This window comes from Protopterus annectens, chromosome 10.part0 (genome assembly GCF_019279795.1).
Source record: "Protopterus annectens isolate FY-2018-M chromosome 10.part0, PAN1.0, whole genome shotgun sequence".
Lineage (NCBI taxonomy): Eukaryota > Metazoa > Chordata > Ceratodontiformes > Protopteridae > Protopterus > Protopterus annectens.
The window spans coordinates 1,388,314,705-1,388,340,353 of record NC_056744.1 but is presented as its reverse complement, the minus strand read 5'-3'; the positions used below and the strand labels follow the sequence as shown (position 1 = coordinate 1,388,340,353).

Genomic DNA, 25,649 nt, shown 5'->3' with positions numbered 1-25,649 from the left:
ATTGCCTCAGACAGATGGATTCTGAAACTACTTCCTCTCTCTTGCACATCCCCTGCTCAATCAGTAACAACAGGTGCATCAGATTTTGCATGGTGAGTTGTATTGATAAGGCTAAAAGTAAAAGGTCTTTGAATAAACAAGACAGGATAAAAGCTCATAAATGTATGAGAGATATCAGCTGTGATTGAGCTATTGAATTTCTTCTCTAACTGTGGTCTCCAGGGCCTTTGCTGGTGATTACAGACAACACCACAGTGATGAGGTAGATAAGTAAACGGGGTCACCATGTCTTAACTTGTGCAGGCTGGCGATGCTAGTTTGGGATGTTAGTAAAGCACTGTTTAACCCTCCAAGCTTCCTACACTGTGTCAGAGTAAAATGTAGTGGCAGACAAGATGAACATGACCTGGGCGTCTCCTCATGAATGAACATTAAATGGGGGGGGGGGGGGTCTTCCAGGAATTGATCCTCTTGTGGGAAACACCTCAAGTAGATTTTTTCACACCCTTTCAAAACAGACAACTCAATATATTCTTTTAGGGACCCCTAGCAAGCAGGTATGGAGAACAAATGTACTTTTATTTTTATTCCCATGGGCAGGAATGTTTCTTTATGCATTTCCACCCTTTCCATTGATATCTAGGGTCATTCTGAAGATTCAGAATGGCTGTAAAAAAATAATTGTGCTGAATACCTTTTGGCCCAGGCAAGAGCAGTTCTCCCTTCTTATGGAATTGACCAAGGGCAGTTACCACAAACTTCATCACAGATTGGATCTATTCACGGGGAGGGGGTTTGGTACACTACAGTCAAAGACAGCTGCAACTAACTGCATAGATGATTTAATTTTGATATCTTTTAGGGACCTTATTTATTCACTTATTTATTTTTATTTGGTTAGTTTGCTTACTGGGGTTCATAGGTAAGTACTAGGCTAGCTGCCCTTTTGAGCCATTTTAAACCTAGCCAATTTTTGTTTCAAAGGTGAGAATCAAATCGTGTACCTTGTGTCTGTAAGGCAAACACTTTAACCATTATGCCCGTCCCCAACCTCATAGTATACTGATCAAAACTGACCATTTGCAGGCACAGCCTAGGTGAAGAAATTCGCAAAAAAATTACAATTAGAACAAATTCACAAATGTAATGTAATCATAGAAGTAGATAATTAGTATAGTAAAAAGATAAGGAAACTTTGTTTCTGGCATGCAGCAGGTACTAAGGTGACAGTAAATCCTGCTACTAGGAAATCTTATGCTAGTATATGGAACATATTTTCTAGTTGGTACCACTCTAATAACCAGGGCACAATCAGGGATTGCAAACAGAAAAGAGCAACCAGCAAACAACAAATACTTATGAAAGAAACAAAACAAAAATAGCTGGCCAGACAGAGATGTATGAACAAGCCAAAACTTTAATAAAAATTAAAAAAAAAAAAATGATTAAAGTAAAATAAATAGATTAAAGTAAAATAAGCAGGATACGCTCTTTCATACACACAGGTACTTCTTCAAATCCATATAAAACTCTATTCACAATGCATTTTATATAGCTTAGTGTTTAAGGTCACATGATCTCAACAATGGCTTAATGGGGAGAACTTCATTTAACCCCTTGCATTCATTGGCCCTAAGCAAATGCATCCATTTTATCTCAACACATTCTGTCTTAGTCCTTATGTCACCACCTCTCAACCCTGGTGTGTACATTTCCAGCACTAAAAATTTAAACCAATGTTCGCACCCTGCTGACATAACATGCTTGTATAAGACATTCTTCACATCTTGCTTAGTGATACCATAGACATGTTCTGTAATTCTGTCTCTCGGACAGCAGTTGGTCTTCTCAACGTAGAAACTTTTACAAGTTACACAAGACGCACAATACACTATATTTTGGCTACTACAGTCAGCATAGAATCTGATACTGAACAACTGTCCTGTGTCTGGATGCACAAACTGGTCATCTGTGTCCACATATCTGCATGCACTGCAGTGGTAGCATGGAAAGCCTACTGTCTGACTAAAGTCACTCCTCTGACCACCAGACAAAGGCCTATAACACAGTATTTTCTTTAGTAAGGGGCAATTCTTAAAACAAAAGGAGGGTGATTTTCCTAACAGCCCTTTACATCTCTCATCAGAGTCAAGATCCTCCAATGCTTCTTAACAATTTCACATATACGTTCTGGATCTTTGGAGTATGTGAGGCTCCTACGTATTGGCTGAGTGCACTTTAAAGTGGAGGGAACAGTGTCCTCCACTCTGTCATCAAAGTAAGGTCTTGTGCATGTGTGCCTCAACATAACTGCATCATTCTGTGCAGTCACTATTTCTTTGGTATTATACCCTCTATCTAACAAGTTGTTAGTAAGTCTGTCAAAGGAGTCATACATATCACTGTCTCTAGTGCTTAGTCTTGCTGTCCTGAAGAACTGTCCTTTCAGGACATTAACATGTCTGGGATGTATGCTGCATGAATGTACTGTGTTATTGGGCTTGCATGACTTGACAAACTGTCTGGTATGCAAGCCTCCTGTAGTCTTAACTACCATAACATCCAAAAATGAGAAAGTTTCTGTGAACCATTCATAGGTGAACTGAAGGAAGTCAGTAGTGCTGTTGAGGTAACACACAAACTGATCAAGACTTTCTACTGTGCCCCCCCAAACAAGAAACAGATCGTCCACATAGTGACCATAATAGAGTACAGGGCTTCTGAAACTGTTACTATCAGAAAAAACATTCTACAGCTCCAATTCTGCCAGAACCAAATTGGCATAGCTATTGGCACATACCGTGCCCATCGCTACCCCTTTCTGTTGCAAGAAGTGTTCACTCTCAAATATGAGCACATTATGTTCCAAAATAAGCGCCAACAGAGTGCAGATCAGGTAGACCTTATCAGTATGAAAGGCAGGGATTATGTACCACTAGTGTTACTATATTTGAGTTACTAGCCTTTGGCCTGTCTGTCTTACTCCTTTAACAAGGTATATTTGCCAGCCATTTCAGCTTGTCTGGCATGGATTCTCCTCTTTCTTCTCAGACTTTGCTCAAGCTGTTCATGAAAGAGGGTTGTACTTTAGAACACCTAGAACACATATGATACCTTGTTGGGATCTTATATTTGTGCTTGAAAAGTTAAATCACTCTCCTTTTGAACCAACTCATCAGGATGTTTTTTTTTTTTTTTTTGTTTGTTTCCTGATTTGGAAGACTGATGTTCTTCATTCCACATTGCTGCAGTCCTAACAATAGGGTAGTCCGCTGTCCCAGTCGGCCCAAATACCAAAGTATATGGCTGACGTCGGTCAAGGCGCATTAGTCTGACGTCAGGACGTCAGGGTACTAATGCGCATGACCGACGTCATATCCTCAGTCTTTTTTGCCGCATGGTCCGATGCAGAAGCAGTTTTGCGAGTTTGGCGTTCTGAAATTTTCTGAAGTCGGAGTTTCAGACCGAATCAAAGTTGGCTAAGTACCCCGTTGGGGAATATTTTGGTTTTTTCTTGCCTCAGTATTTAACCGGATGTCAGAAAAAGTGAATAACTGTATTTCTTGTGGGAAACAGATACCTCATAGGGATTACCATACTTTGTGTATACCTTGTTTAGGGCCTGAGCACGACGTTGTTGGATGCCGCTCTTGTGCTAGATTTAACAAACGCACTATTAAGAGAAGGTTAGACTGTGCCAGGTTAGTTTTTGGGAAGCGTTGTAATTATAAAATGCTGTCGGATGCTCCGCCCGCTTCGTCCAAAAAGCGCAAGGACAAAGCAGCAAAGCCTAGATTGGAAGAACCGACAGTCCCGGACGTCGGTTCTTTAGAAGGCTCAGTGGAGCCGGAGGTTCTGCCAGGAGTTTCTTTGGAGTCTCAGGGAGAGACTTTACTGTTACAGGATGTGTCCTCTCAGGAGGTAGGCCAGGCTGAAGGGGCTTCTCAGGTGGCTGTTCTTCCCTCTCTTCCTAAGGTGGTTAGAGCCTCCCCTTCTGTTTCCAAGGCTTCTTTGAGAGGCAGGCCAGGGTTAACTTCAGTGGGGGTTTCTCCTAGCTCTTCAGGATCTTTGCCTAAGAAACATATGCTTAAAATGGCAGAGGATTTGATTACTATGATTAGAGGTTCTATGCCCCCTCCTGATAAGAGGCCTAGGGTGGAACCTGAGTTTGAGAGTTTTGAGCAGTGTTCGGAGGCTTCTGAGTCTTCGGCTGAAGACTTGCAGGAGTATCCTCCTTATTCTGATTCTGATGTGGATGATTCTACTCCTTCAGCTTCTCCTCCTGAGGATTTTTCATTTTCAGAGACTCTTCATTCCATGAGGGAGCATTTTAAATGGGAAGGTCAAGATTTCTCTGATTCCAGGAAGAGGCTTAGGGATTCTTGTTTTACCCCAGCATAGGCCTTTAGCTATACCTCCTGTTCTGAATGTGGTGGAAGATGTTTTTGCAGAGGCTTCCCTGAACCCTGATTCTTTGCCTCCTGCCCCAGTTAAACCAGATAGGTACTATAGGGTGCCTGAAGCTCATAAGTATCTTTTAAGAGTCCTAGGGCGGACCCGAAACTGTCTCTCAGGGGCCTAAAGGTGTTAAGGCTTCTGTTGTTAAAAATCCTGTTCCTCCTGATAAAGAGGCAAGGGCTTTGGATAGATGGGGAAAGAAAGTGTATACTTCTTCCACTTTAGCCATGAGGGCGTTGAATTGCCAGTTTCACATGTTAAAATATCAAAATTATCTCCTTTCACAATTGAAGTCTAAGGTGGATGCTCTGGCGGAAGGTATTGAGTGTAAAGAGTTGCAGGATTTAGTTCATGTGTCTGAACAGGTGGGTAAGCATTCCTTGCAATGTGGTTTTGATGCTGTGCAGGCCTCCTCGAGGGTGGCTGCCACTGGTTCTGTTCTTCGAGGCACGCCTGGTTGAGGGATCAGAATTTAGCTGAGCATGTTAAGACAAGGATTTTGGATGCTCCATTACAGTCTGACGTGTTGTTTGGTTCGCCTGTGGAAGCAGTTTTAAAGAAAATGGAGGACAAGGCTAAGTCTATGCAAACTGTTAAAGATTTTCTGCAGGTGCAGCCTCCGAAGTTTAGTAGAAATTGGCCTACTAAGGGATGGACATATCCTGCTTATGATTCCCAGTCTAGGGGTAGGTCTAGACGTGGTAGGGGCAGAGCTCAAGGTTCTTTTAGGCCTAGAACAGGGAGTTCACCTGCTCAGACTTCTGGTGAGGGCAGGGGTCAGTCCTTTCGTAAACAGACCCAATGACCTGCCTTTTCAGCTGCCAGTACATTCTCGTCTGGCAGCACCTTTGGGAGGAAGGCTGGCTCTTTTCAAAGAAAATTGGGATTTAATTACCCAAGACAGATGGGTTTTGGATATCATTCACCACGGTTACAGGTTTTATTTCCATACCTTGCCTCCTTTCAAAGGCATGCCAGACATTCCTCCTCTACAAAGAAAAGAGGCTCACAAGCAAATTTCTCTGTTACTCCAAATAGGGGCCATTCAGCGGTTCCTGTGCCAGAAAGGGGCCTAGGATTTTATTCTCGCCTGTTCCTAGTACCAAAGAAGGGGAACACGTGGAGACCAATTTTGGATTTATCTATCCTCAACACTTATCTGGACATTCCCAAGTTCAAAATGTTGGCGTTACAACAGCTTTTACCTCTGCTGGGCAAAGATCACTGGATGGTAACTTTAGATCTCAAGGAGGCTTACCTTCATGTGCCTATCAGACTAAGTTGCAGGAAGTATCTGCGTTTCGAGCTGGAAATTCCCATTATCAGTTCTCTGCATTGCCCTTTGGCTTATCTACTGTGCCCAGAGTATTCACAAAGGTTCTGGCTCCAGTGATAGCTTACTTCAGGCTAAAAGGAATACAAATCTATCCTTACTTGGACGACTGCCTGATTCTGGCTCAAGAAAAGGAAGACCTTTACAGCATTTGGAATATGTGATAGCAGTGCTAAGATGCCTAGGGTATTCTGTGAGCGAAATAAAGTCCAGTCTAGTACCCTCTCAAGACATGTGCTTTCTGGGTGTGAGACTGAATACAGCAGCCCAGATGGCCTTTTTAACCCCGGACAAACAAAAGAATCTTTCCATTTACTTCCATCAACTATCTCTTCAGTCCGGGCTGACTGCAAGGACAGTCCTTCAAGCCTTAGGGTTCATGGCATCTTGTATTCTGGTGCTTCCCAATGCCAAACTGCATATGAGGAAGCTGCAATGGTATCTCAAAATGTATGGACACAGCACTGCCAGGATTTGGACACTGTCATTCAAATAATACCTTGCATTCAACAGGAATTTTGTGGTGGGCTCAGGAATGTCACCTAAACAAGGGACTCTCTGTGACCCGGCCAGAGGCGAGTCAGATTCTAATGACAGATGCCTCAGACATTGCTTGGGGAGCTCATCTAAATGGAAAGTGGATACAAGACAAGTGGCCTGCCAGACTACAGCATCTACATATCAACATGAAGGAGATGTTAGCAGTCCAGTTTGCATTAATGGCTTTCAAGGAGTTACTTCTTCCAGGGCAGGTGTTGATTCTAACAGACAACACAACTGTCATGTGGTACATCAACAAACAAGGGGGAACACATTCTTACCCGTTATGCAGGCAAGCAATGATTTTATGGGAGACTGCGCTCAGCTTGCAACTAACTCTTCAGGCAAGGTTTCTGCCGGAGCACAGAACTCCTTAGCAGATGTGTTAAGCAGACAAATCATGGATCCCCACGAGTGGAAACTGGATCTTCATGTATTTCGGAAATTGACAGTGTCATGGGGAACTCCAGACATAGATCTGTTCGCTTCTCCACTAAACCACCAGCTGCCAAAGTTTTGCACAAAGAGGTTTCATCACACAGCTTGGAAAGTGGATGCTCTTTCTTTCAGTTGGAAAAATCTTCATGTGTATGCCTTTCCACCTCTGCCTCTTCTCCCAAAGGTGCTCCTAAAGGTCAGACAAGACAAGCCAAGGATGATTTTAATAGCTCCAGATTGGCCTCGGCAACACTGGTACCCATTACTGAGGAGTCTGGTAAGGAAGCCTCCATGGCCTTTACCTTTGATTCCACACCTGTTGTCTCAGAGGGACGGTCATCTGCTCAATGTCAAGCTTCACTCTCTTCATCTAACAGCCTGGCATATTCTGTTTTGAAACACAGCAGGTCTCAACTTCCTCAACAAGTTTTAAATGTGATTATGGAAGCCAGAAGACCTAGTACAAGGAAAGTGTACGCAGAAAAATGGAAGAGATTTTTATTTTGGAGTGCAGCAAAGAATTTGGAGATTTCTGAGCCTAATTTGAGTGTGGCTCTTCAATATCTTACTGAGTTATTGGACAAAGGTTTGTCTTTCTCTTCCATTAAGATTCATGCTGCAGCAATTTCAGCTCACTATGATTGTGACCCACCATTGTTTTCGCATCCTTTGTTCAAGCAATTTCTTAGAGGGGCAAAGAATATAAGACCCCACGTAGAGCTCCTACTCCTGCTTGGGATCTCAATTTTGTGTTGGAGAAACTTACTCTACAACCTTTTGAGCCTGCGGCTACTGCTGAATTGAAATACTTGTCATGGAAGACTGCTTTTTGTTGGCCATTACTTCTGCAAGAAGGGTTTCTGAATTGCAGGCCCTTATGGCGGTAGAGCCTTTTTTGATTTTCCATAAGGATAGGGTATCATTACGTACTAATCCTTCTTTTATGCCTAAGGTGGTTTCTAGTGTGGCTTTAAACCAAACTATTCATTTGCCTACTTTCTATGCAGATCCCCAAAATAAGGGGGAAAAGATTTTGCACACTTTAGATGTACACAGGCAGTTGCGTTATTATTTAAGCAGGACTAAGGATTTTAGGCAGTCTCAGCAGTTGTTTGTTTCTTTTGCTTTGAGTTCTCAGGGCAAGCCTGTGTCAAAACAAACTATTTCTAAGTGGATTGGGTTTTGCATTGCATTTTGTTATTCCCATCATGGCAAGGAGATTCCAGCTGGGATTAGGCCTCATTCCACTAGGGCTACTGCCACTTCAACAGCATTTCTAAGGCCGGTGGCAACTAAGGATATTTTGGAGGCAGCTACTTGGAGTTCAGTGCATACTTTCTCTAAGCATTACCACCTTCCTCTCTACTCTAAATCTAGGGCTGGTTTTGCCACAGCTATTTTGCAAGGCATGTTGACAGCTCCTGCTTCTTTATGATTTGCCAGCCTCCCTTACCTCTGCTTTGGGATTCTACCCAATTGTTAGGACTGCAGCAATGTGGAATGAAGAACATAGTACAGTTTTGTACCTACCATAAATGTAGATGTTCGAGGATCCACATTGCTGCAGTCCAATTACCCTCCCTCCTTCCCTCTGTGTTTAGGGGTGGTTGTGTGGGTGAGGTTATACTCTTGTAATTTTGTATATATTGTACATATTTTTGGTGCAGGAGTGTTTGGTGTTTTTGGTTTTGGCCTTATCTTTTTAGGGTCTTCTGACATCTGGGGCAAGAAAAGACTGAGGATATGACGTCGGTCATGCGCATTAGTACCCTGACGTCAGACTAATGCGCCTTGACCGACGTCAGCCATATACTTTGGTATTCGGGCCGACTGGGACAGCGGACTACCCTATTGTTAGGACTGCAGCAATGTGGATCCTCGAACATTTACATTTATGGTAGGTACAAAACTGTACTTTTTCCTTATTGCTCCAACATCTGCAAGAGAGTATCTGACTTGCATACTGTCATGGTGAGTGAACCCTATTTATTTTTTTCAAGAGATAGGGTTACTTTTAGAACAAGTCGTTCATTTGTGCCAATGTTTTAGAGCATACTTGGAATCAAGCCAACTCTCCATCTGTATTCCTTCCTGAAGCTTTAAACCAGACAGAAAGGATTCTACATAATTTGTACATCCACTCAGGTATTAACCTTGACAGAACTGTGTCCTTTTTGAAATCTGTACATTTGTGTTATTTCCTTTGACAGGATAAGATAGGGTAACATGTCAAAAACAGACAATTGCCAGTTAGTTGCCCCTGTTTTTTTTTTCTTCTGTTATTCTTACCATGATAAATCACTGCCAGGTAGGCTCGAGGCACATTCTGTGAGAGCCTTGGCTTCTTCAATGTCATAATTGCAATGGATGGACTCTAGATGTATTCCAGAGGCAGCTACCTGGTCCTCTGTACATAATTTTACAAAGCACAACTTACTGGATTTCATTTCCAGGTCCAGGACAGGCTTTACTTGGACAGTTCTCCAGGGGCTCCTGGATCCTAATGCTTCCTCCTCCAAGGCAGGATAAGCTATGGTAATCTACCCATATAACTAAGGCTACTGCAGCAGCAGCAATCAAATGAGGAACATAATACAGCTGTGTACGTAAAAACGTACCATAACGGTAGACATTTGAATGATCATTGCTGTGCTCGCTACTCCACCGCTCCATTTCCATAATTTCTGTATGTTTTTGTTGCCAGGGTGTGGACATACCAGCATATTCACATTTTCAGGGCTGTAGCCTCCCTCCCTCTGTCAGATGGCATAAAAACCCTGAAGGGCATGTCACCTGCACTTTTTCTTCAGCTCAGTTTGAGCTAATGGTGTGGGCACTTGGATAGTGCCCTTGAGGTTTTAGAAGCTGGCTGGGTGTTATTTCCTTAACAGGATATAACCCATATAGCTAAGGTTACTGCAGCAGTGATCATTCAAACATCTAGTGTTATGGTAAGTTTACTTAAACAACTGTACTTTTGTTGCCTTTTAAGGTAATCACTTTTCTACGAGAATATTAATTTTGTTATAGATAAAATAGTATTCAAGATATAAGGAGAAATACGGCCTTATCTCAACCTGTATAACAGTTGGCATAAGTATAACCCATAGGTGTGTATACCATATTATTACTATAGTAAATGCTAACTTAGTCTTTCTGAAGGTTATTAAACAGCAAAAGTAAACTGGTGGAAACAGGTGCTCAACACAGTTCTTTTAGCTTAAACCAAATTTATTAATCTGCTATTTGTCCAAAGACTTCATCAAAAACAAACAACCACATAATATTGCAGCCATATTTAAACCAAATTTGTTAAACAGTTAACCAATAGGAAAACGCTGATGTTAATGCTTAATGCATCAAACAGAATAAATGACAGATTTTCTGTACTTTAAAAAAACATTTGATATTTACAGCTTCATTTAAACCAGGAGGAAGGTGAGCAGCCAACCGAATTTGCCACTCAACTTCTTTCCTTTCAAATTCATTCTTAAAATCACCTCTCCTTAAGTCCATATGTACCACATCCAAAACAGAAAAAATAAGTTTTTCTTAAAATTGGAACATTTTGCAGAATGCTTGTACAGCACATTATTCTCATCATGCGTCGTAATAGCATGTGCATGTTCCCTAATTCTTGTACCCAGACTTCTGGTAGTCGCGCCAACATAAAATGCTGTGCATGACATACATAAAGCAACATAAACGGGTCTATGTTATATATTCGAACTTTCAAAGTGTCGAATACCATATGTTCGAGACCATATGGTCGATATTTGACAGCTTGAATATATAATATAAAAAAAAGAAAAAAGAAAAACATACCTTAACGGTGCGAGCAGGGGTCAAGCCCCTCTGCACCCCCCACACCCCCCCCTACTTAAATATACCAACTCCGAGACAGCACTTCAGTGCAGAAAAGGGAAATTCTGTCATTCTGCACTGTACGGCGCCGTTAAAGTCAACTTTCGAACACTTGAAATGTCGATCATATGGTCTCAACCATATGACGTTTGACATTTCAAGTGTTCGTTTATTTGACATAGACCCACATAAACAACCCCAGTAGAGTAACAATCAAATCTACCTGTCACTTTTATAGTTCTATTACAATGTGATGTGTCTATGAAGGGACCTTCAAAAATAAACCTACACATCCTGCAGTTCAATCATTTGTAAATACCAAAGACCTTATTAGTATTCCAGTTATAACCCGCTTCTACATCATACTATCAAGGTATTTGAAAGGAGTTGTGAAAAAGAAATAAAGCAATGCTGTAAGAATAAACCTAAAATATGTTTTTTAATTTAAGTCAGAGTGAAATTAGAGCTCTAAATGATTTAGAGTTTCAGACATCTTAGATATATGAAGGCAGACAAAGGGGGGATTTTCATAGTGACACAAGAGAGTTATGTTAATGCAATTGAACAAATGCTCAGCAATGAATTAGAATACACTGAAGTTAGAAAATGTGATGTGTTGAAAAATCATAGGAATGTATATGACAACTTGTATGAGTTATTAATGAATGTTGATGTTAATCTGGAATTGTTCAATTTTTTGCATATTGATGAACCAAAAATAGGTGTATTGTTTGGTATCCCTAAATTACCCAAAACCTTTTAGAATCCCCCCTTTAGACCAATAGTTTCTGTGCCTAGATGTATTACAGAGAATATTTTTATGTTTCTTGATTATGTTTTCAACCCACTGGTTAAGAAACTGGAATTGCATATTAGTGACTCATAGGATTTCTTTAACCAAATTAGAGAATTTCATGTTAGGACAGAAATTTATGACAATACTCCTTTCTTTACTATGATTACAGTGGATATTTCTTCCCTTTATACGTCGATTCCTATAGAAGAAAGGTTAGAATTTTTAAGTAATTTTTTACAAAACTATGGGCACTACAACGCACAAGTATATGTATATATGACTTTAATGGATATAGTGTTAGTGAATAATTATTTTATTTTTAACACCAAGTTTTACAAACAAAAGAAGGGGGTAGCAATGGGAGCGACAGTAGCCCCCTCCTTTGCTAACCTAGTTTTAGGATGGTGGGAGAAAGAACTGTTACCACACATTTCTATGTATGACAAGATTTTGATGTACTGCTGTTTTGTCAATGATTTTTTATTGTTTTAGAAGTTGATTTTGATTTGAATAATGTTATGCTAGAATTGAATAATAGTTGTACTTTTCTAGAATTTACAACTGGATTTAGAGTGGGATGGCGCCAAATTTATTTTTAGGATTCACAGAAAAGAAACTTTTAGCAATAGCTATGTCCACTTCAAAAGTGGGCATCCTATGTACATTAAAAGGAACATTCCATGTGGCCAATACATTAGAGCCTCCAGGATAGTCAGTGATGACCAAGATTTTTTGAATGAAATAGAATTTATCAAGAAGTTATTCTTGGAAAGAGGTTATAGCTTGGACTTACTTAATAATATAGCGGATGAAATTATTAGTGTTAGAACCAATAAATTTCCACCCATTATTATACATGGTTTCACTAGTAAACAAATTACCAATAAAGCAAGAGATGACTCTTAACTCTCATTTTGCTTCAAGTTTTTTTTTTGGAAATGACGGTGGATTCCATGACCATTAAAAATATTGTCAAAAACAACTAGAAAATTTTGCTTGGACATGAGGACCTGGCAAATGTAGTGGGGGATAGACCCCAGTTTGTAGAAAATAAAAATGGAAACATTAAACAACTGTTAGAATTTACAGGGGCGAACATGATAACACTTTGTACTAATAAGGTCTTTGGTACTTACAAAATGTTTGAACTGCAGGATGTCTAGGTTTATTTCTGAAGGTCCCTTCCTAGACATATCACATTGTAGTAGAACTATAAAAGTGTCAGGTAGATTTGTTTGTTCCTCTACTGGGGTTGTTTATGTTGCTTTATGCATGTCGTGCACAGCATTTTATGTTGGCATGACTACCAGATGTCTGGGTACTAGAATTAAGGAACATGTATATGCTATTACGACACATGATGAGAATAATGCGCTGTACAAGCATTCTGTAAAATGTTCCAGTTTTAAGAAATGTATTTTTTTCTTTTTTGGATGTGGTACATATGGACTTAAGGGGAGGTGATTTTAAGAGTGAAGTTGAAAGGAAGGAAGTTGAGTGGCAGATTCAGTTGGCTGAGTGGCAGATTCGGTTGGCTGCTCACCTTCCTCCTCGTTTAAATGAAGCTGTAAATATCAAATGTTTTTTAAAGAATAGAAAATCTGTCATTTATTCTGTTTGATGCATTATGGGTTAACATCAGTGTTTTCCTATTGGTTAACTTTAACAAATTTGGTTTAAATATGGCTGCAATATTATGTGGTTGTTTGTTTCTGATGAAGTCTTCGGACGAATAGCAGATTAATAAATTTGGTTTATGCTAAAAGAAGTGTGCCAAGCATCTGTTTCCACCAGTGTACTTTTGTTGTTTAGTTGCTTCTCTCTGGTTCCTGGTTGTTTCGGTTTTTCGTTGTTGGTTATTTATATTAAATATGAAATGAATAGCATGTCACTGTAGCAAATATTTTATTCCACAAACCTCAAAATGACTTATAAGCTTAAAAAAACGAAATTTCAATTGCAGTTTTGTAAAGTCAAATATTTAGGCAAGTAAGCTTTATTTTCAAGAGCAGATAAAAATACATAACTTTTTTTCCAGGGTCCTAATGGTGATCTTGGCCTGGCAGGTATTCCAGGGCCAAAGGGCCCCAGTGGACAGTTGGTGAGTAAACATAGTACTTGGCTAAATAATGTAGATTTCTAAGAAAATACATTATTGTAAAAGGCATTTCATAATTTAAATGTGTCTGCATGTTTTCCCCTAGGGTTCTACTGGACCATATGGTCCTGAAGGAATAACAGGACCTTCTGGAAAGCATGTAAGTGAATCTCTTTGGAGCTTTGCAGTATTTTATTTTGGGCCTTTCCTTCCTTCCTTTTGATCTGATGTTGTCAATTTTCATTTTATCCTAGATATATGGGTTCAGTTCCAAGCATCAGATCTGACTCAGATGTTACTACAGCTAGTAGAAGCCAAAAACGTTCGAGCCTAATCCTTAGCCACAATGCTCCTTTCCCTGTTACCCCACTTTTCGTGTCAAACATGGTTGCCTTTACTCTAGAGCAAGCTAAGTAAAAGTTTAATTTTTCTTCTTGCTTTCCGACTATTCAGTAGTCTCTTTCAATGTTCTTTACCTTATCTGATAAAATTTTGAACCTTTTCTGAACTTTCTGTACTTTTTGTCTCCTTTGTCCTTTTTCTAAAACATGTTTGCAAGCTCGACTGTCATTGCTGATAGTCTTTTTCCTTGTGTAACTTTCCTGACTGTTTTTCAAAAAAAAAATTAGTTTTATAGTAATTTCTCTTCTTCTGCTTCTTCAGTGTGTGTTTGCATGAGTGTGTGGTCTGCTTGCCATTTTTTTGTTGTTGGGGCAAGGCATAGCTGATAAATCCAAAGCCTCTTCTGAGTTTAAGAGATGCCAAAAATGTGAGGACGAGATACATTTTTCTGACACTCATTTCTTATGGCCATATCTGGTTCTGAAAAAGGTAAAAGTAAAACTGATGTCTCATCTCCTTCCTCTTCCTCTTCCTCTTCCTCAGCTAAATCCTCGGAAAAATGAAAGAAGTGCCAACTTCTCCTTCGGCACCGTCTTCAAAAAAGCTAAAATCTTCGGTTCCTACAGTTTTTTTTGAACTGACAGATGTAGTACCAAAGATACCAGTTCCTACTCTTCTTCAGAACCTAACCTAACAGATAGGACAAAATCTTTGACACCAGAGGTTTTTGGCAAGAAGCATCCTAAGCTATTGGCACCGTAATTATTGGTGCAGACTCTTTCCCCGGCGCTAAGCATTTCGACACCTTGCAAGCTATCGGGGGGGGGGGTGTTCCATGTTGACACTACTTAGAACCTCATACTCTACTTCATTTGATCTCTTTCCAGATAGGCTACCTTCACCCTTTCTGGAAAGGCCAAAATCACCATCCATTCTGTATCTCCGTTCCACCAAAAGCCCAACTGAAGATGATGTGGAGAGACTGGTGAATAAGATAATCTGGGTGAGAGGATTGACATGTTCCACTGTGGTTCCAGCCTCCATTGGCTTAGGATCCAAAGTTTTCCTTTACCCCTCCGAAACTTCCTCCTCTAACTTCAGCTGAAGCTTTAGAGTCCTCGGCTCTGAGTTTCCTTGCGCCAACTGTATCAGAACCGAAGATGTCCGTGTCTTCGGACCCAATTCTCGCTCTGAGTTCTTCAGTTCAGTCGGAACCAGAGACCTACCGGAGCCATATCTGTCCTGTCGGCTCCAAGGGGCTAGAGTCGACTCCTATTTTTCCAGAGCTTTCTTTGCACCTTGGAGCCTCAACACGCATCAGTAGAGCTCTGGCTTTGGCCTTGGGAGGTGTATTGTTGGAGCAGGGAGTGACCATAGTTTCAAGGCAGTCTTTCTTGGTTCCAGGCTCCCTTCCCTCTTTAGGTGGGCCAGCTTTCAAGGCTATGGAGAAGGCCTTGACTGCAGCAGTTAGCCATTTGGCACCTTACACTTCGGAGCAGATACCCTTGCCTACTTTCCACCCAGGTATTCAACCAGTACCTCCACTAGGTCAGTAGGTACCAAAACCGCAGGATGCCCAGATAGGAATTCCCTCTTCATCTGATACCTCCTAAGATTATCCCACTGAGGAGATTCCTCAGGAGAAAAAGTACAAGAGGAAGCAGTTAGTTTCCCTAGAGGAATCGATCACAGAAGACATGACTTTGATGAAGAGGAGGGATCCCCAAGGTCACCCCCTTATGACAGAGGGGTGACTGGAAGTTCCAAAATCTCTCTCCCAAAGAGTCCGTGTACCTGGAGGCTTTTGGCACACGACTGTCTACCTCTTAAGTGACTTCACCCACTGACGAGCTCATTCAGTTGATCTCTCAGTAGACATGCAAGGCCCCTGATACCGTAGGGCCTATCCCCAGGAGACCTGACAAAACTCTGTCTGCCCCTGAAGACAAGCAGTTCTGGGCCAAGGGGTTAGCTGTTAATGCTATGGTCGTGGCGGTAGCCACAAAAAAGGAACTAGCCGAGGACTAGGAGACACCTTCTATCCATACACCCAACAGAGAGTCTCACATGATGGATAGATTTGGGAAGCGGGTCTGTGCTTTATTGGCCTTTGCTTTAAGGTCCTTGAATTATTTGGCACATGGAGGGATCTGGTCAAGGAATTATTGGATACCCTTGCAGGAACTGTTTCTGAGGATGTCCAAGAAAAAGTGACTTCCCAGTTGGCTACCCTGGAGTCTGTGCCCAATTCGTTCATGAGGTTCATCACTCATGCAGCTGAAGGGTCCACTAGAGCAGCAGGTTCAGTTGTTGCCATTAGGAGTCACACTTGGATGTGCCTTTGTGACTTTGTAGAGCCATTTAACTCTTCATTTGTCAATGCACTCTTTGACGGATTGTCAATGTTTGGTCCAAAGTTTAGACAAACTTTATCTAGGTTTGAAAAAAATGTAAAGAGCCTTTCTGCTGTGGGCATACATTTTTCCACTTCTCAATGACCATTCTTTAGAAATCAGAGAAGCAGCTGAAAAATATGGTTCAAAAAGTCCCAGGGGCCCTTTCAGGACACATGTGGAGGTAGTTCCCCCAGGGGTAGAGGGGAAAACATCAGTGGAAGATGCCACCCCGGTGGCCGAAGTGGCCCACAAAATCAGGGTTTTAGAGATTCTTTCTCTGGTAAACCCTACAGGTGTTCCTGAAAGGAGGTCCGATTGTCTTCCTGTGGAGGCAGTCGAGGAACACTTATTCCTGCACCAAAATGCCTGGCAACAAATAATATCACATGCTTGGGTGCAGAGGATTATATCCAGAGGTTATACAATTCCCTTTTCTGTTCCTCTTCCCATATGCAAGAAAATCCTTGACATTCTGCCCAGTCAGAGGATACAAGCAGTTCTAGAAATCCAAAATCTGTTAGAAAAAAAGAGTCATCCAAGAAGTCCCACCAGACCAGAGAGAGTCCGGAATTTACTCAAAATTCTTTGTAGTGCCAAAGAAGACAGGGGACTGGAGACCAATTTTGGACCTAAGTGTACTGAACAGATGAGTTCGCCCAGCCAAATTCCGGATGGTCACAGTACAGTCCATTCTTCTTTTTTTGGAAAAAGATGATTTGATGTGTTCAGTACATCTCCAGGATGCATATTACCATATATAGATGGAAAAATGATCCAGAAGATTCCGCTGCTTCCGGCTGGGAGCCAATCACATTCAATTCATAATTCTGCCCTTTGATCTCACTACAGCTCCCAAAGTGTTCACCAAGTGTATGGCAGTAGCAACAGGTCACTTGAGACTGCAGGAATTCTGAGTGTTTCCACATCTAAACAAGTGGCGCATTACTGCTCCGACCAGGCATCAGTTGATGGAAGCAAGAGACCACGTACTCCATGTTTGCTCCTGGGAATAACTGTAAATTTATGAAAAATCAAAATTAACCCCATCTCAGAATTTAGAGTTCATAGGAACACTTCTCAATACTCAGACTTCCATAGCTTCTCTTCCCTCTGTAAGACTGCAAAAAATCAGAGCTCATGTACAGAAACTAGTCAGCAACAGAAATGTAACCACTCGCCTAGTCCTTCAAGAACTGGGCTCCATGGCTGCAGCTATAACTCTAGTTTCCTTAGCAAGATACCACATGAGGATACTACAATGGTTACTATCGTCCCAATGGTCAATGTTACATCAATGCATATCTGACATGATTTTGATCACCAATCATTGGAAAAAGGATTTAGCTTGGTGGATGCATTCCAAAGACATAATTCTAGGTTGTTCCTTTGTCTCATCACAACCCCAAGCTATAGTGACCACGGACGTTTCCCAGATGGGGTGGCGGGGGCATTATCTGGGCATGACTGTTCAAGGCACTTAGTCCCCCACAAAGGCCAACTTGCATACCAGTGTTCTGGAGCTAAGGGCAGTGCTTTTAGTGTTGCAAGCCTTCCAGACTGCTCTTCCTTCAGAAACAGTTGGGATTCAAATGGACAATATGTCATTAGTTTGGTACATCAACATACAGGGTGGAACCAAAGCCTATTTCCTTTGTTGAGAAGTTCTCAGAGTGTGGCAGTAGGCAATCTCTTCCAGCCACTTTCTAATAGCAATGTACATTCTGGGGAGTTCCAGTGTGATAGTGGACAAACTAAGCAGGTGTATTCTCCTGTCTCAGTCCAAAAGTGATGGAAAAGATTTTCCATCAATGAGGCCAGCCTTGCTGCAACTTGTTTGCCTCTCCCCTAAACAACATGTGCAGCAACTACTCTGCCCTGCTACCCCCTCTGGGGGAGTCACTGAGAGATGCTCTTCTCCATGTTTAGTCCCCAAACTCCTATATGCCCTTCCCCCCTGTTCCTCTAATCCAAAATTTCTACAGAAAGCAGTCAAGTTGAAAAGCAAATTCATCCTCATTGCACCTTATTGGCCTCGACTGATATGGTTCCCCTTTCTTTGGTCTTATCTGATTCAACAGCCTTGGATTCTGGACCCAGCTGCAGACCTTTTATCTCATCCAGAGGGATTAATCCATCCAAACATTGTAAACCTCAAGCTGACAGCTTGGTATCTCCAGTTCCTATAATAGGTAGGCAACCCTCTCTCTCCTTCCCAGTACTTCATATACTTTTAGCCTCTCATACACCAGCTATTCGTAAACTATGTGCTAGTAAATGGAAGAGGTTTACCTTTTAAGCTCGTGACAGCAATAGTGATCCCTTTTTCAGCACCCACTGATAAAATCCTAGAATTTTTAGCTACACTTTTCAAGGCATGTGCTTCCCAGTCTACCATCAGAGTTCAATAAGCAGCTATTTCTAACTTCCATAATGATTTTAAAGACTCCTCCGTGGCTTTTCATAAAAGGAACCCTCTTACTAAAACCACCTTACAAAGATCCTACTCCACCTTGGGATCTGAGCTTAGTGTTACAAACCATTGTTCAGTCTCCTTTTGAACCATCAGCTGAATGTGATCTAAAGTTTTTATACTGGAAAACTATATTCTTAGTAGCAATAACTTCTGCCAGAAGGATCTCAGAAGTCCAAGCCTTATCATGTAGACCTCCTCATATGATTTTCCAGAAAGATAGTTTCACCAAGAACCAATCCTTCTTTTTTGCCTAAGGTGGTTCAGAGACCAATATCAATCAGAGTATTAATTTACCAGTATTTTCCTAATTTTGTTAACAAAGGTGAATACTGCTTACATTTATTTGATGTTTACAGACAATTGAGCTGTGCTTCTGTTTACACAGAACTGAAAATATAAGACAATCCAACCAACTGTTTGTGTCATTTTCACCTACAAGACTTGGCCAACTATTGAGCACAGTTTTGCCAGTCAGATAGATGGCTCATAGATTGCATTTCTTTTATCTATAATAAAAAGAAAATGAATTTGCCTAGGCCTTTAAAGGCTCATTCTACAAGAGCAGTAGCTACTTCAGCAGTTTTCCAATCTAGAGCTTGTACGGATGACATTTGTGCAGCAACAACTTGGGCTATTCCTCATACCTTTATTATTCATTACAGATTGGATTTGGTCTCTAGGGAAAGAGTGTGATTTGGTTCTTTGGTGCTCAGGAATATCCTTGATTAAGTCAACCCAGGGCCTAAGGTTGCTGGGGACTTTGTGTCATGTATTGAGGATAAAGTGAAAATTGACAACATCAGATAAAGAAGTTATGTACTCACCATAACGTTCCATCTGTGTTATCCATTTTCATTTATCCTCAACTCCACACCCTCCTTCCCCCTGCCCTTAAGTTTTTGGTGGTTCAGTTAATGGACATATGCCACTTTTGCTATTGTTGTTATTATTATTATTATTATGTTTCCAGATATGGACTCTATGAAAATGTTTAGGTTTCTATCACTCTGTCTATTTTTCTGCAAACTCACTCTGAGGTAACAGGGAAAGGAACATTGTGGGTATAGGTTAGGCTTGAGAGTTTTTGGCTTCCGTGAGCTGTAGTAGTGGCCGAGTCGGTTCCGATGCTCGGAATTGAACCCATATGTCAAGGATAAATGAAAATGGACAGTACAGATGGAATGTTATGGTGAGTACATAATTTCTTTTTTCTAGCAATTACAAGTATATGATTTACTGCTACTGAAAGCAAAACAAAAGTGTGTTCAAGCATAGCATAGTCCCTTTCTTAGTAAATGTGTGGTATGGGTTAAAATAGTATAAATTTAAAAAAATATTGCAGTCATAGCTTTATGACAAAGGAAATTATAATGCAAGTTTAGAATGATTGAAGCTTTGGTAAAAGTGTTGCAGAGCTAAAGAGCAGGCAGTATCAGGTTAAATACTGCATAACTATGCCAAGCAAGGAACAACAGAACCAAAACATTGCATTTAGTAGCTATTTAACAGGAAGATGAATGAAGAGACAAACAGTCTGCTCTGAACATTGAAACGTAAAAAATGTGGTAAGGAGGATCCTTGGGCAATTGAGTCTTCCTTGTTGCTTAATCTGTCTACTGGCTTTTATACAGGTGCCCTTCTATCTCATCCTCAATGTCTACTTTTAGACTTCTTTAAACCCTTTGTTGCTACATTCTTGTGTTCACTTTAGATGTTCATTCCAGGATCTCACCTATCTCTGTATGAAAAAAATATTTTATGAGAGATGTGAATTTCCCTTTTTTTAGAGTAAAATATTGGTTTTGTCATAGTTCTTTCTGAACTCCTCCTCCCTCCTGGCAGTTGATAGCTGTAGTCCTTGTCATGTCCCACGACTCTGTTTTGCACCTATGCATTGCCTACAGCCTTTCTTCATTTTTTCCCTCTTTCCTTTCCATTTGGCAGTACTTCATTAATGCTTCCTGTCAACTTGATCTCATTTTCCTTACAGAATGGTGTGTGCAGTATTCCATGTGTGCTTTTTAACAGTACTGAAAGATGGCATTTGCTTCACCTCTCTCTCTGACCTTGCCATGTATGACAGCCTTTGAACTACTGTGCTCCTGATTGAAGTTTAATGGTAGTGATCATACCAGTATCTTTTTCATCCTTACGTCAGTGGTGCAACAGGTAGCACACTCACCTTTGGTGCAGAAGGCTGTGTGTTCCATTTCCACACCAGGAAGAGTGATTGTTGACACTGCAGTACAGTATTGGGGGGGGGGGGGTTGCTTCACTTCTGAGTGTATGCCATCCTTTGGATGAGATGTTAAACTGAGGTCCCATCTGCTTGATTTGGAGCTAGTTCAGTTAAAACATCCCATGACACCCATCGAAAAGAATAGAAGAAGTTCCCAGATGCCCTGGCTAAATTTCCCCTCGTAGTATAAAGACCACCTTCAGTCTCCCCTGAAAAGAGGGTGCTAACATAGTGGGACTAACCTGGCTAACAAAGGATTAAAAAAAAAGTCTACTTCTTTCTCTCTGTGTACATTTTGTCCTTCAGTCAAGTCGCCTCCCTATTGGCTTTTCTCTTGCCTGTCCTCACGAGCTTGATGTTTTTATCTTTATGCATGTGGAGTCTGAAATGATGTGTATTAATTCTAACTGTGGCAGACACAAGGCATGTGGAGCTTTAGCAAAAGTCATCTACTTCTCAGATGTGTTCATATTAAGATATACCAAAAAGCCCTTACAGGCTTTGATCAATACTTGTTCATCTGTGACCAATGGTTAACTTCTGCAGTCATTATTATCCTGTATTTCCTTTGCTGCTCTTTACTTGTCATGATGAACTCCTCAGCAGATAGTTCCTTCAGGGATTTCTAGATCCTAGTTGAAGTACTTTGCACTTTCCAGTACTTTCATTCCATTCTGCACATCTCACTTTACCTGTTTATAAACATTCTCTATCACAAACTGTCTCCCATGCTGTTATAACCCAAAATATGTTGAGAATGCTGTTAACATTCCTTATAATATCTGAGATGAAGATCCTAAAAAATCAGTGCACACTGGATCAAACGTACCACTCAGACATTGTTTCACATGTTTTGGTAAGTTTTACTGCTCTTCTAATCCTAGTCAGCTATTCCATCCCCCATGTGAGGCTGAATAAAATGCTTTGTACAAATCTTGTCAAATCCCAGCACAGCCCACTTATAGAACTGAATCAGACTAGATTGAAGTGACCTGTTGCTCAAAAACTTTGTTGTTTTTGTCCATCAGGTGTTTCACCTGCAGGCACTCTGTTTTCCAGTTGTTTTACAGAGGTGAGTCTAACAAGATTGATTATTTCAATGTATTCCCCTTTATGAAGTAGTGCCCCTGCCCCTTCCTTTCATTTTTCTGGAACATCAGTGTTATTGATCAACAAGCTGAGGAATTCTGACATGGGATCTGCCAGTATTACTGTCAAAATCATTGAATCCTGTTAGGCATGCCATTCAGTCTTTGTGTCATGTCCTCACTGAGTTTGTTGAGTTCCTTTATCTTTTACTTCTGTTTGTTAACTGGAACTGAATAACTGGGCTGGTCATTCAAGTATTTTTCAGTCACATATTGGGAACCCAAGACAAAAACAGCTACATGACAATAGTAATTGTTTTAAGTAGTAGTAAAAAAAAATCAATGAATTAAAGAATGTACTTCATTGCATCCGTCAAAAGCATCACAGCTGTCACATAAGCCTCTTTTTCTGCTGCTTCCTTTTAATTATAGTATGTTTTGTGTCCACAACAAACACTTGCCTCCTACCTATTTTGTCAGATTATTGTCCTGTTTCATGAATATGAATATTAAGGCAAAAATATATTGAGAATTTCTGTCTTGCCAATATCTTATCTTTGCTGGCTTTCATTTTTTTGTATTTGAAGTTCTGTTTTCACCTTCCTTACATCCAGTTTGTACCAAAATATTTCATTATTCTCTTGTATTACTCTCTTCAATACTTCTCTCATTTTCTCTTTCTCTCTAGTTTTGCCTTGGCCACTCTTTTATATTTTTTCTTTCTTTTCCTTTTGTCTAAACTTCCATTTTTTTACTTGGCAATTGAATTATCCTCTCATTTGCTCTTGCAGTATTAAACTTCTTTTGCCTTTTTCTTCCTTTTCTTTCTTTCTCCTCTCAGCATGTCTTCAGCTGCCAAGAGCTACTCTTCTCTTTCCTTAACCTCCACTGGGCTCCACCTGACACATGTCTGGAGCCAGTGATGAGATCAAAGAAGTTGGTGCAGTGTGATACTACTGCCAGGAAGTGTGTCTGAACTTTCCACCTCCTAGCAGGATCCTTCCAATTTCACAATTACAGACCTTTAGAAGTGCATGTTCATTTCTGTACATGATCATCCCCCCACTTAGTCAGGAAGATGCATGCTTCTGCACATGAACGCCCTCCTGACTAAGTGGCTCGCCCCTTATGCAGCATGGAGCTGGCCAGACCCACGCAGTGCTTGTTGCAGTGATCCTAGATTGCCTCAGTCCCCCCTAGGATGGGGAAAAGCTGACATAATCTGTCACTTCCATCTTACATGTGGCTCTCCCAGTGCCCATGCTGCTAATCGAACACAGATATTTTTGGGATGCTGTAAGGGCTCTCTCCCTAGCATTGATGGGACAACTAACTTTTTTCTTCTTTCTAAACACTTTTCCCCATGTTTGCCAACCATCTGTCCTGCCACCATAATCCATTCATGGCCATCAACTGCCCAGCCATCAGTGTATTTTTACAGTAAGCTCTAACTCCCATGCATCTACTGCTGAAGCATTCCAGGAGGTAGGTGTATAATGAGTAGAAAAAAGGCATGTCACTCAATCATGTGAGTAATGTAGCCACACCTTCCTCTTGTAAGATATCACCTGGCAGGTTTCTGTATTAGGTATTCATTGTGGAGATGTTCACCCAAAGGCATACACCCCTCTCCCATCCTTCTTGAAGAGGCAAGTTGGCCTCCTTTATCTTCTTGTCTTTGTCTGGCTTCCCTAGGACATGAACTGCTAATCTAATCTGGATAATTTACATTGCAGTCAAGGTTGCATCCATATGCACTACAGATCTCAACCTCTTAGAACAAGAAATATGGACAAAGCCATAAATAATGGAGGGACAAAGACCCCAAAATAGGAACACTTTTTAAATGTTGCGCTTACAAACTTAAAAAGTTGATAGAATAACAGGTTTTGCATTAGTATGAATTTTCTGAAAGGTATGAAGTCTGAAACTCAAATTCAAATATCTGTCATTGTTTTCTGACTTCAACTCTTAGTGATTTGCCAGAAAACCACAATTTTATGGGAAACAGACCAATATATGAGTCAAAAATCTAGACATTCTGCTAAAATATGTACAGGTGAGAGGTATGCTATAGAGACAAAAGCCCTTTTCATCATTTAACTGTATTCTCTCTCTCTCTAAAAGACCTTTTCCACTGCTAGGAGATTATTAGTTTATCTTTGACACTCTTACTCTGTTCGCTTTTCTTCTTTTCCTCAACTGCCTCATGGCTTGATGTGTTATCTTGTGCATACTGTCACTCCTTCCTGTACCCTGTCCTCTCCATTCTATCCTGCCTGAACAATTAACATTCTGGGATAGACATTTCAGATACTCTATAAAGCTATATCAGTAGTAAATTGCATAACTTTCCAAGTTTGTTTACATGTTTGTGAAGCTTTCCAGATGACTGTCATATATAAATAAAATATGAATGCCTGTGATTACTTATGAGAAGTTCATGTACTATCCGCTAACTTCAAACCAAGATTCAAACTAATTGTAAAGGTAAACTCCGCAAACCTCCAGGTGACAGTTCCAAAAAGTGTTTTTGCAGTGGGTAAGCCTATCTGCATCTTGCAGTGTGTAGTCTCAGTGGGTAAGCCTATCTGCGTCTTGCAATAGGTAGTCTTATTTCCCCTACCCCCTTACTTAAATACACTAACTCTATAGTTACACAACTTTGGAGAAGAGAGAAGCACTCAAAAAGAATGACAAAGTACTCGCACATATTATAATCTCAAAGTACTGATAACAGATGGAAAAAAAGAAACTTCAGAGATTGCTCCTTTTAGGGAGTTAGGTTTGTGGAGATTACATTTAGTAAGACCGTTTTCATGGATCCTAGAAAAGGACACACATCACTCATAAGTAAGTACTTGTAGCACATAAAAAAATAATGCAGAGCAGGAAGTGAAGGAAATGGAAATCTTAGGTGTCATTAAGAAGCAATTATAGCCAACAGAATGGTGTATAGGATGGTCATTATCTGCAGTATCTACATACAGTAAGGGAGGACTTTACCCATTGCTTATAGATGAAGAAGTGGTTTCAGTAATACCAAATGCTATGGCATTTTCGATACTAGATATAAACAGGGCTTTTAAGCAGATAAGGCTAAATGAAGCAAGCTCCAAATTATGTATATATCTAGTACAGTGTTAAGAAGGTACCCTCCTTAAACTTTTGTGTGGTACATTGTCAGCGGCAGAGGTGTTCAAAAGTGCCCTAGTGATTGAAGATTTGGAAAGTATTGCAGGCATAACGTATGGTCTGTTAATGTGGTGTTAGATATGAGAAGAACATGACAGAAGAATGTTGCTGCTGAATCGATTAAGACAGTCCAATTTCAGGCTAAGCAAAATTAAATGTAAAATCAGAGTGGCAAGTCTGAAGATATATGGGCCATATTCTAACACAAAACTATTTCCAGGAAAAAAAATCTGAGTATTAGTGAAAATGATAAGGCCCGATGACAAGCAGAGATTACAGGGATTTCTAGGAATGATATGCAGTACCTTGCAGAGTGGGAAAGGAGTTGCCTAGAAATGTATCTATGAGCAGGAAAAGAGTTTTAAAATATTAAAAAATAGCTAATGGTG

The 25,649-nt window shown here is 40.5% G+C and overlaps 1 protein-coding gene across 1 annotated transcript in view; it reads left to right on the top strand.

Moving 5' to 3' along the window:
- COL24A1 (collagen type XXIV alpha 1 chain) overlaps positions 1-25,649 on the top strand; it is a 3,617,818-nt gene that overhangs the window by 3,333,932 nt on the left and 258,237 nt on the right. The window contains exons 51-52 of the mRNA XM_044086026.1: positions 13,468-13,530; positions 13,634-13,687. Of these exons, the coding sequence (XP_043941961.1) occupies positions 13,468-13,530; positions 13,634-13,687 (117 nt within the window). The remainder of the gene's footprint in view (positions 1-13,467; positions 13,531-13,633; positions 13,688-25,649) is intronic.